This window comes from Molossus molossus, unplaced genomic scaffold (assembly GCF_014108415.1).
Source record: "Molossus molossus isolate mMolMol1 unplaced genomic scaffold, mMolMol1.p scaffold_m16_p_10, whole genome shotgun sequence".
Lineage (NCBI taxonomy): Eukaryota > Metazoa > Chordata > Mammalia > Chiroptera > Molossidae > Molossus > Molossus molossus.
Genome location: NW_023425345.1, coordinates 36,190,743 through 36,208,013, shown reverse-complemented (window position 1 = coordinate 36,208,013; position 17,271 = coordinate 36,190,743). Strand labels below are relative to the sequence as shown.

The 17,271-nt window shown below is 39.8% G+C and overlaps 1 protein-coding gene across 2 annotated transcripts in view; it reads left to right on the top strand.

Moving 5' to 3' along the window:
• ITPR2 (inositol 1,4,5-trisphosphate receptor type 2) overlaps nucleotides 1-17,271 on the top strand; it is a 470,721-nt gene that overhangs the window by 251,812 nt on the left and 201,638 nt on the right. For both annotated transcript variants that reach the window (XM_036251040.1, XM_036251039.1), the window contains exons 35-37: nucleotides 5,795-5,985; nucleotides 7,507-7,649; nucleotides 12,320-12,428. In XM_036251040.1, coding sequence (XP_036106933.1) covers nucleotides 5,795-5,985; nucleotides 7,507-7,649; nucleotides 12,320-12,428 — 443 coding nt within the window. The remainder of the gene's footprint in view (nucleotides 1-5,794; nucleotides 5,986-7,506; nucleotides 7,650-12,319; nucleotides 12,429-17,271) is intronic.

Genomic DNA, 17,271 nt, shown 5'->3' with positions numbered 1-17,271 from the left:
GATTCTTTTCTTTTTCTAGTCACAGCTTCTTTTCCTGCTTAATTTTTAAACAATATAAGGAAAGCCAAATTTGCCTCGTCAACTTTGCTTTTAACTTCATATTTGTAATATTTTGACAGTGCAGAGAATCTATTTCAGGCCATGTCTTTGAAGGTATTAATTTACATTTGCTTGAACAATTTTTATTGGTATCTACATAGCTGACTTACTTCCACTCAAGTTCTCTTTTCCCCAGTTGAATAGTTAATTTTCTTTTATTTCCTAGAAATTGTGATGAAGCCCTTGGTGAGAGTTTACCTGTGGGCATGAGAAAATAGTATATTTTATCCATTTCATTTATATTGTGCAATTTGTGCTAAGTTAGGAGACTAGAAAATACCAATTAAAGTGACACAGTTTTGAGAAAACAAACAAACAAATCCCTTTCAACACATTTTGGGGTATTGGAGTCTCCTCAGCTTGGTTTGTCTGTGGTGATGGCCATAGTGGGATAGTGGCAGCAGCTCCTAGGGCATCTGGAAATCGGGAAGGTGGGTGAGATTTTCCTGACCTCACTAATGGGCGGCGGGCTGTACTTCTAAGAATAACAGAGGTGCTGCCATTGGGCTCCATTCCCACTAATGTCATTTAAAAAATATTCATTGAGCATGTCTTTGTGTAAGTTATATTCATGGCAACAACACTTATTTGATAGTTGGTTATATTTAGTATACCTGATTCCTAAAGGGGAGAATAAATCTCAATGCCCCTCTCCCATTTGTTTAAATGGTAGTGGAAACCATGGTTGTAATATGTTTTGAGCAGTATTAAGGTTTATAATTTTTGTTGCTTAGAAAATAACACATACGCAGCATTGTCCTCTGACTTGTTAATGTTTAGAGCAAACCCAGCTTACGTGTGAAGCAGCCAGAAAAGGATGAGAGTCTTGCCAAGATTTGATCACAGTGCAGAATTAAGTATTTATAAAAATATGTGCAACTTGGCAGTGTCTGTCCTTCAGATGGGACAGGAGTGCAGTTGCTGTGCTGTGAGTGATGGACATAAACAGACACACTGTATGCTTTGGAAAGGGGAAATTTATAATGACTGTTAGGAAAACCTTCACAGGCAAATCTCGGCCGTGGTGCAATCGACTGCTTAGGGTTGTCTTGGAGGTGGCATTATTTCATTGAAACTTCAGCCTGAACTATTGTTTAAACTGGTAACTTTTTGTGTGGGTGGCCAAAAGTGTTTATTTTCAAAGAAGTTTGTGTCTTTCAGCTTCAGTACTGTTTACTGTTGTTGCTTTCCTTTCATGATATGAAACAAGCCAGATTTATTCATTCATTCTCATTCTCTTTCTCTCCCATCCTTCCCTTCCTATTTTCATTCATTAAAAACAAGTCTTCCAGTGGCTATCATTATAATTTGAAATAACATCCTTATATATCTATCTCCTGATTTAGCAGCTCTAAATAACGTCTATATGCTCCACACTATGAAAAGTAAGGAAATGAACAAACGACCTTCATTTTTCACCCTTCTCCCCCACTCTATGTTCTAAATATTGCTTGACAGGTTGTAACTGTTACATTGTTATAATCATGACATTTGTATTCTATTCTAAACTATAATGAAACATATTATAGGTTAATAAAGTTTAAAAATAAATATTCAGAGCTTTATAATATGGTGTGTCAATATTTTTCACAGCATAAACATTAGAGACAAAACTACAGTGCTATGACATTGAGATTTTTCTAACTGGAAGAGAATTTTCCAGTCATTAATATCTAACAGACCTTCTATTTGTTTCTAGCTTTATTCTCTTCTTAATATTCACACCCGGTTGCCATGATTTCTTGTATTCATGTCAACATTTTCTTGGATTCCTTTCTCATTTTTGGAGGGAATAATTTTCATAAGGTTTCAGAGAAAAATCTTTGAGCCTTGCATGTTCTGAAATGTTTTTATTCAGGTACCACATTTGATTTTTAGTGTAGATGGACATGCACTCCTGGGTTCACAGTCTTTGTCCATCTGGGCTGTAAAGCCGTTATTCCACTGACGTCTAGTATTCAGTATTGATGATGGAAGCCTGGTGCCAGTCTGTTTTTCTGTAGGAATCCTCTTTTTTCCTGGAAGTTCTTGCACTTTGCTCCTTGCTGTTGGCATTCATATTAGTTTGGTAGGGTTGTCATAACAAATCGCCATAACCGGGTGGATTAAAACAAACACGTTCATTGTCTCACAGCAGCACCCCACTCTTTCAGAGGACTCTCGGGATGAATATGTGCATGCCTTCCTCTTCGTTTCTGCTGTTGGTCGGCGTTTCTTGGCTTGCAGCTGCACAGGTCCAGTCTTGGCCTGTCTTCACATGATGCTTCCCCCTCTGTGTGTGTCTCTCCTCTCCTTCTTGTAAGGTCGCCAGTTGTATTGGATTAGCCATCCACCCTAATTTAGCGTGACCTTGACTTAACTTGATTACATCTGCAAAGACCCTATTTCCAAATAAGGTCACTTTCACAGGCGCTGGTGAATGAGACATCAACATATATATTTTTTAGGGGGGACATAATTCAACCCATGACAACATTGTAAAATTTTACCAGAAAATAGCCAATATGCTTATTTAATCCTGTTTAAATGGGCCTTTTCAGTTTGAAACTTACATCTTTCTTCAGCTCAAGAAAATTGTATTTTATTATTTCTCTAATCATTTTCTCCTTTGCGTTGTCTCTGATGTTTCAAATAAAAACTTTTATTTGTTAGATATTTCACTTCCTGGATTTACTCTCCCTATTTCATGTTCTCACTGTTTTATTTTCCCTTTTGATCTTTTATGCTTTATGTTCTAGAAGATTCCCCGACTTTCCAATATTATCACCTTGGTCTGTGTTCCTATCTTTTTCTTTTTCTGCCAATTTTTCAAATGTTTATTTGTACAATCATAATTCCCAAGATTTCTCCTCCCTCCTCCCCCGATTTTCTGATTTTTTGGATGCAGTATACCTCACGTTCTTTGAGGACAGTCATTAGTATTTTGTTCTTCCCTGAATCATGTCTGTTCTTGCTGGGGCCACTTGTTCTTAATGCCCTTCGTTTTCCCTGTGATTCTTGGCACTGTGTTCATAGTTATAACGGTCTGTAACGGCAGGCATAGGTTTCCACTGTTGTTCTGAAGGTCTATTTCTTTTTTTATTAATATAGTATTTATTTGTCTTTCCTCTGTCAAACTCTGAGCCAACCACTTCCCTCAGGCTGCTGGGGAGGTACAGGAAAAGGAACATGCAGGGCAGACAAGACACGGGAGAAACTATGGGAGGTGGAGAGGGCTCCTTCGCCTGGCAAGAGGGTGAGCAAGGTCACCCTCAGGCAAACGAGCCCCCCGGCCTCTGAGAGGGCCAGGCCCTGAATGGCGCAGGAGAAGAGCTGTTGCTTCAGGCCCCGAATGGCGCAGGACAAGAGCTGTTGCTTCAGGCCCCGAATGGTGCAGGACAAGAGCTGTTTCTTCAGAGAAGGCTTGCTGGTATCACCAAAGACGAGGCTCCCAAACACAGTCCCAGTGCCAGCCCCAGAGCCTGCCACCCTAGGGGCAGCCCCACACCCCCTGATGTTGTGTGGATGTCCCTGGAGATGGTGCTGGTTTGAAAGCTGCAGTTAGAAATCAGTGGGGTCAGGCGACGTGGGGGTCAGGGTGTGGAGGCTGTCATCTGGAGGGTCTAGTCATTCCAGCACCACCGCGGACAGTGACCGGCCCAGCAGCCGAGAGGTGCTCCTGACCAGGGAGGGCGTGGAGACCCTTGGTGCAGGCTGCGTTTTCCGGGCGTGGGGGGCTGCGGCCGGAGCGCAGAAATGGAAGGTCGATTTCTCCACTAGCGTTCTCGTATCAGTGACAGGGCTGACCCAGAGTTCGGGGTGAGGGGCTGTGTAAATGATATACAGGCTTCCCTTTGGGGTGTGTGTGTGTGTGTGTGTGTGTGTGTGTAGCAGAAGACAGGCTGGGGTACTAGCAAGGTAAAATAAGGAGGGCTTTGCTCAGGGGTTGGTCTCTGTGTCTTTTTGCTGGAGCTGCCTCTTGTCTGCCCCGTTCTGCGTCTTATTTGACGATGGTCTTTGGAGTTACTTAGCTGTGTTCCACTTCCCTGTCACATGCCAGCACCTTCACTGGGCATTCCTTCCAGGCAGGCTTTCCGCGTTCTGGAGAGAGCACTGCTGCGTGTCCTAATCCTGTCCTCTGAGTGGGACCCGCTGCTGCCAACTGCTCTGTGCTGGTCAGAGGGAGGGGCGCCTTACCTGCTCAGATGCTCTTTTTCTTCTTCTTTTTTTTTTTATCCTCACCAGAGGACATTTTTCCATTTTTTGTTCAGATAGAGCGGGAGGGAGAGAGAGGAAGAGAGAGAGAGAAACATCGATGTGAAGGGACACATCGAGTGGCTGCCACCCGCACGACCAACCAGGGCCTGGGACAAACTGCAACCAAGGTATGTGTCCTTAGCGGGAACCGAACCCGGGTCTCTCTGTACCGCAGGCCGACGCTCCAACCGCTGAGCCAAACCGGCCAGGGCTCTTTTTCTTCTTTTTTAAATCCTCACCTGAGGATATTTTTTCCCATTCATCTTCAGACAGAGTGGGAGGGAGAGAGAGAGAGAGAGAGAGAGACATCGATGAGAGAAAGACACATCGATGGGTTGTCTTCTACACGACCCCGACCACGGCCAGGGACCGAACCGCAACCGAGGCACATGCCCTTGATTGGAATCGAACCCAAGACTCTTTGGTCCATGGGCTGACGCTTTAACTGCTGAGCCAAGCCGGCCAGGGTTCAGATGCTCTTCTTAAGTGAGTTGGCCAGATGACAGCCCCGGACCCCACGCCCACTCTTACTGTTGGTTGACTGTGTACCTGGGAAGCGCTGTTCTAACATGAATCTCTGGTGCAGCAGCCCCTTCTCTTGCTTGTCTGAAAAACTACCCCCCACTCTGCTTGCAGAGAGCCTCAGCATCGCAATTGTCCTCATGACAAGCATTCTCACGTTTTCATATTGTCATATAAGTCGAATAAAATACAAACGTCGGTTGATTTTTGGGAAGAAGGACATGTACTGTGTGCCATTTTCTAGTGCAGATTTTCTATAATCTGACTTTAAAACATTTTTTTCTCTCAGGTATTGTAGCATTTAAAATTTTGTGTATTCATGCCTGTGCACAGATAAGTACACACCAATTAATAAATGAGAAGGCAGGACTTTCTTATGTATTTTCTGGGCACCTGGGATGGTACAAATTTGCATGGCTGTTAAACCAAGTTTTTCTGTAGTGATGCTGTATAAAGTACATGTTGAACATTAATCATGCAGAAATCAAATAAGTTCTTAAATATTTAATGAGCTTACTTTAATAACTGATCTTAAAAATTGAAATACTTTTAGGTTAAAAGCTTTTGAATTTATATACAATTATTTAATGGCAGAGTTTAAAGATTTGATGCTTTTTTCTTTTTAATTAACATATTAAGGTATACAACATAATGATTTGCTGTATGTATTGAAAAATAATTATCATAAATTTAGTTGACATCTGTCACCTCACAGTTACAGATTTTTTTTTGACGAAAACCTTTAAGATCTACTCTTTACCAACTTTCAAATACAATACAATATTAAGTGTAATTGCCTTTTGTACATTACAACCCAGCACTTATGTGTCTTATTTTTTTTTTATTTATTTGTTCTCTGTTTATAAGATTATTTTGGTCATGTGTAAGAAGCTTTAGTTCAATTAAGAAGGAAACGTTTGAAATCTTTCTTTTTCAGCAAAGAATCGTGGAATTGCAATTCCGGTGGATTTGGACAGCCAAGTTAATACTCTCTTCATGAAGAGCCATTCGAATATGGTGCAGAGAGCGGCTATGGGCTGGAGGCTGTCAGCTCGCTCTGGACCACGCTTTAAGGAAGCTCTCGGAGGGCCTGCTTGGGATTATAGAAATATCATTGAAAAGTTACAGGTACAATGCGAGCATGAAATGGCATCGATATTTTCTAAATTACATTTTTAATATATGTAGCTACAAAAATGAATTATGGTTGAAAATATCACATTCTAGTTGGGAACCAGGCTTTACTTTGTAATTTTCTACCAGTCATATTGGATTAGAGTCCACGCCTATGAATTCATTTTACCGGCCTTACCTCTGTGAAGGCCCTATCTCCAGTTATAGTCACATTATGAAATTCTGGGGGTTAGGACTTGGACTTCAATATATGCGTTTAGAAGGAGACACAATTCAACTCATAACAGACATCTTCCCACCCACGTAATTGCAGAGAATTTCATTGGTGCAAATGAGGGTATGGTGTTGAAGAAATGGTCAAGACACGAACTGGAATAAATATTGTGAGAGGTCACATGTAGATTAATTGATGAAGGTTCACAGTTTTGTTTTGTTTTTAATCCTCACTCGAGGACATTTTTTCTTTTTTTTTTTTGTTCAGATAGAGTGGGAGTGCGAGAGAGAGAGAGAGAGAGAGAAGAGAGAGAAACATCGACGTGAAAGGGACACATCGAGTGGTTGCCACCCGCACAACCCAACCAGGGCCGGGGACAAACTGCAACTGAGGTACATGCCCGTAGCGGGAACCGAACCCGGGTCTCTCTCGACCGCGGGCCGACGCTCCAGCCGCTGAGCCAAACCGGCCAGGGCGAGGTTCACAGTTTTAATTGATGAGCATTATATATGATTAAAAAGACAAGTTAGACTCAGTATGAGGAACTCTAAGGCTATAAGTCATTAACATTTTTGGGGAAAATGCCATTATATGTGATTAGGCATTTACTGGGTTGCAGGACAGGATTATCAGGAAGAGACTAGAGGAAGGTGGATTAGTTAAGAGTTACTAAGATCTCAGCCAGGTGGTTGGTGGTATGAATGGAATTAAGAAATAGGTGTTGTGTATGATAAAGAAGGCAGGGTCAACAGACGTGGTGGCTGTTGGATGGAGATGGAGGATGTGAGAGGCATTGAAGAGGCACTGATGAGACCAGGTGATATTATTAAGAGTCATTATTTTTTTCAAATAATATATTATTTTTTTCAAATAATAAATCAAGGAATTTCCTCATTGGAAGAAATGGCTAGTTCTGGATGACCAATGACACATAAAGTCTTTTTTTTAGCTCTTCCCCAGGCATGCTCCAATTTATTCCAATTTGATGAATGCCTCTCATGTCTCCATTACAACCCTAGATACTGCAAGGGCTGGAACAGTGGTTTTATTCACTTTTCATCTTGTGTGTATATCCTAAGAAATCACTAAGCTACCCACTCTTCCCTTATCATATAAATGATAAGAGAGAACCAGGCAGACACAGAAAACCAGCCCCAAAGCACAGACTGGGGAGGTGGGGTGCCTCTTCTGTGAGATTCCCGTGTCTCATTCCTGGTTCGGGCTCTTAGGCCTGTCGTGTCTTCAAAGGATGATGCCTGAGTTAGGCCTTCACACGGGTTCTCTTGTGCTGTCTTCCTCAGGATGTGGTAGCCTCCCTGGAGCAACAGTTCAGCCCGATGATGCAGGCTGAGTTCTCAGTGTTGGTTGATGTGTTGTACAGTCCAGAACTACTGTTTCCTGAGGGGAGTGATGCAAGAATCCGGTGTGGTGCTTTCATGTCCAAGTAAGTGGGTGGATCTGTGATTCTGCTAGTGTTACTCAGCTGAGATGGCCCCTGCGTCTCTGCGGCCACGTCAGGGCAGAGCGTCAGCAGGCCACAGGTCCAAAACCCAGGCTAACATGTCCTTCCAAGACAGTGAATTTGCTTTTATTGAAATGTGACGCTGGTGAAAGTCCTCCTATTTTACTAAAATTTACTGAAAATGGAATGCATCATTATTGGCACCAAATATCACACCGAGTAATGTTTGGTTCTGATTGCTTTCTCTACCTGTATGGTGTGACCTTGAAAGGAATTCCTGTTTGAAGTCACCCATTTTCCGTCACATAGAAAGCCAATGGAGCTGACTTGAGGTCTCGCTATGTGCATCCTTGTCTGTGTGTGCTTACCGATTTTAGCTGGTCTGCACACTCAGAGGCTGACTCAGGTCAGCCACAGTTTAGAGATGAGGAAGCTGAGGTCAGGTGTGCTTCATAAAGCGCTAAAGGGTCTGGTTAGGGTCCATTCAAATAGGCACTTACTCCTCCCTTATGAGGGGAATCTCAGTGTTTTTAAAACTGGAATGTGGAATATAATGAACAAAATAAGGTGATGGACAAAATAGACCCAGAGACATAGAAGTAGGGTTCAGATTGACAAACCTCAGAGGAGGGGGAGGGGGGAAGAGATAAACCAAAGAACTTACACATATGAGTATAGCCAATGGACATAGACAACAATGCTGGGGAGGGGAGGGGGGAAGGAGACGCATCTGTAACAAAAATAAATTAATTAAATAAAAAATTATGATAAGAGAAAGTAAAACAAAGTCCCAGAAAAGATACAGCTTTGTAAAAAAACTCAAAATAAAATCTTTTCTTAATGTTATAGAAAGAAAACTGGAACGTGATCCATTTGTGGATTTAAATAATTTAGGGAGTAGAGATAATTATTAATTTTAAAAATGAATTAGAAAAGAACATAAAATATCAGAATGTATCTCATATAATAAAGGTAATTTTTGTGTTAGTTTCACAAACACACTTACACATGTATTTATATAGTGGGTTATTTAGTAAAACTTAGTTTTTCCTTAGGTCATAGAAAAAAAATATTGAAAAGCCATTGATCTGACGCAACCAAACATTATATGGTAAATGAACACCTTGTAGAAATCCCCAGAAAATGGTCATTCATCCTTCTATATATATTTGATATTTTCAGATAGTTAGTGAATTAAATATTTTATCTAAAGATGAGTTAACAAAAATGAAAATAGCCTGAGAGAAGATAAAAAAAAAATCAAAAGAAATTTACAGTGCCTACTGGAACTATTTCCATGCGTTCAAAGACTGTCATGTGAAAGAAAGGACCCGATAGCAGAAGTTGTAGAGAGGCAGGTTGTTTTCCTTTTAAGGAGAGCTTTAGAGCAGTCGTCCTGCCTCCTGGATCTGACCACATGCATTCCACCTTGCCCAGACTTAACTTGTCTGAAAGGAAATCATTATTTCTTAACTCCTTCAGCACGAATAGGCATCATTTAAAAGTGTCCCTGCCCATCTGCTAACCCAATCTAGCATTTCAGGCATCTGGGATCTGCCTTCCTCTTCTTCTTCCACTTCCCATGTGTCATGATTTGCCAAGTCTTGGCTATTTTATTTTATTATTTTTATTACAGTATAGTTGACATATATTATGTTAGTTTCAGTGTCCAACATAGTGAGTCAGCATTTGTGTATCTTACAAAGGGATCACTACAAGTCTAGTAACCATCTGCCACTGTACAAAGTTTTTGTGTTGTCGACTGTATTCCTGTGCTGCACATTAATTCCTGTGCCTTGTTTCATAACTAGAAGTTTGTGCCTCTCAGTATCTTTTGCCTTTGATGCCCTTCCTCCTTCTGCCCTCCCATCTGGCAATCACCAGTTTGTTCTTTGTATCTATGAGTCTGTTTGTTTTGTTTGTTCATTTGTTTTGTTTTTTTAGATTCCAATCATAAGTGAAATCATACGGTATTTGTGTTTCTCCCTCTGACTCATTTCAAGTAGCATAATGCCCTCTAGGTTCATCCATGTTGTTGCAAATGGCAAGATTTCATTATTTCTTATGGCTGAATCATATTTCATACACACACACACACACCACACACAATGGAATACATATATGAAATAATATTGATATCTATCTATCTCTCACATCTTTATTCATTTATCTATCAGGGCACACCTAGGTTGCTTCAGTATTTTGGCTATTATTTAAAATACTGCAATGAACATATAGGGATGCATATATTTTTTTCAAATTAGTATTTTTATTTTTTTCAGATAAATGCCCAGAAGTGGAATTGCTGAGTCATAGGTAGTTCTATTTTTTTTTATTATTATTATTTAAAAAATATTTTTTTCCTTTATTGATGTTATAGAGAGAGGAAGAGAGACAGGGAAATAGAAACATCAATGAGAGAGAACATCAATTGGCCACCTCCTGCATGTCCCCCACTGGGGATTTGACCCACAACCTGGGCATGTGACCTGACTGGGAATCGAACTGGTGACCTCTTGGTGCATGGGTCGATGCTCAGCCACTGAGCCACACCCACCTGGCAGTAGTTCTATTTTTAATTGTTTGAGGAATCTATATACTGTTTTATGTTGTGGCTGCATCAATTTATAATTCCACCAACAGTGCATGAGGGTTCCCTTTTCTCCACATCCACAACAACACCTGTAATTTGTTGTCTTTGATAATAGCCATTTTGACAGATATGAATTGGTATCTTATAGTGGTTTTGATTTGCATTTTCCTAATGATTAGTATTGTTGAACATCTTTTCATGTGTCTTTTGGCCATCCATATGTCTTCTTTGGAGAAATGTCTATTCAGGTCATCTTCCCATCTTTTAATCAGATTGTTGTTTTTTTTATTCTCACCTGAGGACATTTTTCCATTTTTTGTTCAGATAGAGTGGGAGGGAGAGGGAGAGAGAGAGAAACATCGACGTGAAAGGGACACATCAAGTGGCTGCCACCTGCATGACCCAACCAAGATCAGGGACAAACTGCAACCGAGGTACGTGCCCTTAGCGGGAACCAAACCCGGGTCTCTCTGGACCGCAGGCCGACGCTCTAACTGCTGAGCCAAACCGGCCAGGGCCATTCAGATCCTTTAAAACAGTGGTTCCTTATGTTCTATAAAGTAAATTTCAGACTCTAACATACTATTCCAGTTTCTTCTTTTCAGACCACATCTCGTACACTCTCCTCTTCTATGACTTTGAGTGTCAGCCGCCAGTCAGAGCACTATCGTTTCCCGGATGTGAGGGTCAGCCTTCTGTCTCTGCCCTTTGCTCATACTGTTCCCTTGGCAGGGCTGCCTTCTCTCTCTTCACTGTTCCCTGCCAGGTAGAATCTGCAGAGTTAAATGTCATCTCATCACTTCTCTGTCAGCCCTATGCAACGCCCTCAACAAAGATACTTCCTTTGCCTAGTTTATGGCATTGCCAGAACCTCTGTGGTAGAACTTAGCCTGTCGTGTAAGAGATGGCTGTGTGCAACCTAGTTTTGTCAGGACTCTCTTCACGGTACCTCTGAGACTCGAGAGATCCGTGAACTGTGTCATGTCACCACAGACAAGTGCTTCAGGACCTTGGCTCTGAAGTCGGATGCATCTGGGACTGTTTCCAGATGCCACCACTTAATAACTGTGTAACCAGCGACCAGTTGTTTTATCTCTCTGGACCTCAGTTTTCCCATTAGTAAAATTAGACTAGTAATATAACCTGTAGCATTAGCTTGTTTGGAGGATGAATTAAGAGAACCCATGAGAAGTCCTTATCTATCACCCTGACACCTGATAAGCCACTTACTAGCCATTGTCTAGTGAAATTTCACTTTTCCCACAGTACTCCTGTTATGTCACTGAAACCAGACCATTCCATTATATGCTAATCTATACATTGTGATGATGAACATTGTACTTGATTTTGAGTTCTTGGGGATGCTATGTAACTGTAATCCTCAAACTTTTGTCCTGACAGAACGCCAGTGCAAAGGTTACCACTATAATACTGATTAATTAGTTTTTGTTCAAATTATAATAAAAATATAGATAGATATCTTAATGCTACTTGTTTTTTTTTTGTTTGTTTGTTTTTGTTTTGCTTCTAATCACAAAAACTGCTTGCTTTTACCAAGCTCTAGCATTGAAAAGTAGAACATTATTAATGGAAACTGGAAAGCATTCTGTTGTGCTAAGGTTGCATTATTGTCTACTGCTACTTCTACTCTATGATTAATGTAATATAGTACATAGAAAAAAATATGGTATAACATAGTAGGAAAAATGCAATATACTACAAATATTCATATTTCTCTACTAGTAAAGTTGTTTTAGTTCTTATAATGGGATTAAAGGTAATCAGTGTTTCATTGTTTTCCAAAGAGTATTGTGTCCCACTAACAATTTGTTACCTGAATAGATTTACCTGAGATATACTGCCTGTAATACAAAGGATGCTTTAAAATACAAAGTCTATTGCTTGAGTGTAATTCAAAAAAATGTTAACACAGGTATCTATCTTGTTTACTTCATAGTCTCAAATAATAGTGTGATTTATTTCCCTCTAGCATATGATGATTGTATGTAGCTTGAAGAGAAATCACTGTCCTATTTAAAGTTTAATGTTTTGCTTTAAGGTTGATTAATCATACAAAGAAACTAATGGAGAAAGAAGAAAAACTGTGCATTAAAATTCTTCAGACTTTACGAGAAATGCTAGAGAAGAAAGACAGCTTTGTGGAAGAGGTATTTTTTAAATTTTTTTAGTATTTGAAATAAAGTAGAATTTCTAGAATACTGTCACCAATGCATTACAATAGTGATTGTATAACATATTAATGATGTGTGTACTTAGATGAATTAGATAATTAGATAATCTTCACCCAAGGACATTTTTTGCATTTATCTTCAGATAGAGTGGGAGGAAGAGAGGGAGGAAGAGAGAGAGAGAGAAACATTGATGTGAGAGGAACACATCGATTGGTTGCCACCCACACGACCCCAACCAGGGTGGGGACAAACTGCAACCGAGGTACGTACCCTTAGCGGAAACCAAACCTGGGTGCTCTGGTCCAGGGGCCAACACTCTAACCGCTGATCCAAACTGGCCAGGGCGATAACTTGAGTTTTTATGGTATAAATCACTCATGTCTACTTATTAAGAAATAAGATTAGAATGGCCCAGGCTTATTTGTTTTGATTATATTTTATCTTGAATATGTATATTTTTTCTCATATAGTTTCAATGGACCAAACAACCTTTTTTTAACAATGAGCAACTTGGATGCATTAATAAGATTTTGTATAAAGTTCTTCTGCATATCGGAGTGTTCTATGCATTTTGCCACATGTTGATTTTTATTGTAAATATATAGTCATGTCATTTTCTATAATATTTTGCTAATTATGAAATAATTCTTTAAAAAAATAAATGCTATAGTAAGTTTCTCTTTTTAACTATATTAATTTAAGTATTGCATAAATGATTTTCAGGGACTACCACCATAGATAATAATTGTCAGTCTGTTATTAAAAATGACAGCTCAGGTGCTCATTAAGAGATAGCTAGCAGCATGTTAATACCTTAGGTTATACACTTAAATATAAAATATAAATCTAGAGCAGTTTTTTTTTTTTGTAGCTACTGTTTACTTTTATGTTTGCTTTCAAACAAATTTATACCATGCTCCTTAATAACTTTTTGGTCAGTTTGTGATATGTTTACAATTGGAAGAATTTTATTTTTTTTATTAATGTATGTGTATGCTATTGAATTCCCAAAATATTGTAGTTATAGGATTTTCTTTATTTAAAAAAAAAAAATCTTTTGTAGAACAGAAATCCAATGGAATCTTGACTATTAATACAAGGGGGCATAGATTCAAAATACTATATTTGAATCACATGTTTGATCAGTAATCAAAATGACTTTTGCTTTACATTACTTTTTTTATCATTTAAACTATGTTTGGAAAACAAATTATCAAAATAAAAACAGTGCAACTTTAGCAAATGTTTCTGTGACGGGATTCGGGAAGAGAAAGCTTGCAGGTTTGCTCATGTGGTGATCTTTTTAAAAATGGCAGCGTTCCTTGGGACTTTTTGTTGTCTTTAATTAATTCCTTAAAAGATTGCTGTGGATAGTTTATTTCTGACTGAAGTACTAGATCCTAAAGTAGGAAAAGGGTTCCATATGCATTTCTGATAGGGCAGTCTCCGTAGCAGTTAACTTGTGCTGAACAGGAGGCAAGTGATCAGCCTTCCGATTTTATGTGACAGGTTATTATTGAATTACTCTCAAGAAAAATGGGAAAGAAATCAAATAAGACTTTACTTTGACTAGTCAAGAGTATTTTAGTTTATTTTCTAAGCCACCCTAACATCAATGAGGCTAGCATCTATTTCTCCTTCCCACCGCTATCACCAGTTCAGGCTTTCGGTGTCTCTTGTCTCGAGAGCTCCAGCAGTCCCTCCGGTTCCCTGACTCCTCCTTGAAGGGAGGCAGGGCTGCTGTTCTCATCACTCCAACGGGTACCATTTGCATAAGATAAAATGTGGATGTTACCTCCAGGACATAACCCTCAGAGAAGGGTTAAGATGAGAAAGACTAGTTGGGGTCGTTCACTCAGACATCTAACATGTATATTGTAACTATTAATTATTGGTTATTGTGCCTGGGCGCTGGGGGTAAAGCCGTGGATGATATAGCATGCCAAAAGCCACCATCAGGTACAATTCACATTTCAGAAACCTTCAAGGACTCTGCTCCATCTTGGTGTTCCAGGCCCTCCATGTGTCTCCTACGCTTCCACCTCCGCCCTTCCTCACCATTAGCCTCCACGAATCCGGCTTTTTCTGCACCGAACCTTGCTACATCTGGATTCATAGACTGCTAAACTCCAAACCAGCCTCTGTACCCCTCATGTTGTCTTTGTGGAGTAGCTAATGGGTGGTACTCATCCGCTGTTCCAGCCAATTACTTTCTCCTTGAGTTACTGAAAGGCTTTGGGACTCTCTTTTACGGCACTTCAGGCTGTTTCTGGGTGTTCAGTCCAAGCTCCTTGTTGTACGAATGATGTCATTCAGATCCAGAGAGCTTAGGTGATTTGCCCAAGGTCATACAGCAAGTGTCAGGACAGAGTTTAAATCAGAACTCCTTCCTCTATGCCTGGGTGACATGGCACCGGGTAAGGGATTCAGAAATTGGTCAAAGCTAGTGTTTTACAACCCACGTGCTCTCAGAAAAAACCCTGATTATCAGTAGTGGGATGACAGTTGGCTGTGTTTTCATGATTAAAAACGTAGTGGTTTAAAACCACACAAATTTATTACTTATAGTTTCAGAGTTCAAAAACGTAAAATTAAGGTGATGGAAGATGTACATTCTTTGTGGAGACTTTGGAGGATAATTCATTTCTGTGCCTTTTCTAGCTTCTCGAAGATGCCTGCATTCTGTGGTTTGTGACTCCATCTTCCATCTGCAAAGCCAGCAGAGTAGCACCTTCCAATCTCTCTCTCTCTCTCTCTCTCTCTCTCTCTCTCTCTCTCTCTCTCTCTCTCTGTTGTCGTGTCTCCTTCTCTTACTCTGACCTTCTTACAAGGACGCCATGATTACATTGGACCCATCTAGATAATCCAAGATAATCTTCCCATTTCAAGCTTTTTAATCGCCTGCGAATTCTCTTTTGCCATATAAGACAACATATTACAGGTGCTGGTGGTTAGGGCATAGATATTTTTGGGAAGGCTATTATCCAATCTACTATGATCCTCTAACTGACAGTGAGAAATGATATGTAGAATATAAAGAGTTTACCTGTGGCTGATTACAATTACTATGTAGGACAATTTCAGTATCAATGAATATTTTAAAATGCTTTACATTTACAGTACTTAGCTCTTTTCAGAGTATTTTAAAATATTTTGCTACCTTTCAATAATTCTAGGGCGCTTGTAGAGCAGGCATTTGTAGTGTGGAAAGACTCGGAGCAGTGAATTGCATGAAATCACAGAGGTTACTTCATACCTGGTTGTCTGATACCCAGTCGACTAGATTGCTACTATCTCTGTATTGGAGCATTCCCAACAGATCTCGTACCAGGGTTGTTCATGTTACCTATCCTGATATTACATTTAGGACTCCACTTATTTAATTTTAAAATGTCACCTTAGAAGAAAATCTCTATTTTCAGTTTTGTTTCTTTGGTCTCCAATACCAGAAGGAAAGAGAGAGAGGAAAGAGAGAGAGAGAGAGAGTGAGTTAGTTTATGGCTGCTAAAGATTTAAAAATAGAGCAATGAAGCATAAATTTGCTTCATGGTTGAACCAGATGCCCTTATAAGCAGATCCCAGGTTTATCCCAGTTTTCTGATTTCATTAGCCAGGCCATCATTAAACCGCCATTTATTCTGATAGTCAATTATTTTACTAACATTTACCATTTATAATACCTTTGATTACAAGTCCTAAATTAATATATACTTAATATTCTTTCTTGTTTCATGTTCCTAAGTTTGTGTCAAAGGTTGAGTGAGAAGAACTCTCGACAGAGTAACATAGGCAAAGGAAAATGTCATTTTCTGTGATGTCTATCTATATTTGAAGTCATCTAGCGATCGTATATGTACTCTATGTTATGGTATGTTATAATATTTCTTATTGAAGGACAAAACATGAAAATTGTACATAGGAAGTCTTTGAGAGGGAAAGTTACCTGAGTTTTATAAAAATTCCATCTAAGGCCCTGTCCAGTTTGGCTCGGTGGTTAGAGTGTTGGCCCGCGGACCAGAGAGTCCTGGGTTCGGTTACCGCTAAGGGCACGTACCTCAGTTGCAGTTTATCCCCGGCCCTGGTTGGGGTCGTGTGGGTGGTGCCCATTCTATGTCTCTCTCTCACATCGATGTTTCTCTCTCTCTCCCGCGCTCTCTCCCTCCTGCTCTATCTGAAGATAAATGCGATGTCTTCTGTTGAGGATAAAAAAAAAAAAAAATTCCATCTCAGTATTATTTATGTAGTCAATGCTGATAGAAAAGCATAAAAGTACAAAGAATGTAACTAACAACCTTGAGAGCTCAGTATTCCTTTGGGATTGGCCACATGTAAAAGGCTCTTTTAGATCACAACAGCAGGTGTATTTATTTGCACTTAAAAAATATATATATTGGGAAATTTGAAGCGGGAAAGAGAAAAGAAGAAATGTTTTAAAATGGTTTTAGGGCAGTATGATTCTTAATGTTCTCAACACTTAAGGCCATTTTGTTCTATTCCCACCACTTCTACCACAAAAAAGGAAACACCTGTTAGGATAAGTGTGCTAACAAAGAAGCTTAATGATAGCACCATCCCTCCATACCTTTGTTTTGTGGATTTAAAGATAATTTAGGTCCAGATCTGAGTAAGGGCTCACCGGAGGTGGTAAGGGACATAAAAAGAGCTATGCGGATTGACTAGAGGTGGGCTGGGAGTGGAGAGGGGTTGCGGGGCATAAGAGGGGCTGTGTTCAGAGGATTGGTGTGTTTATAAGGATTTGTGGGGGGTTCAATTTTCTTCATCTTATATTCATTAGTATACATTTACATTAAGATTACAA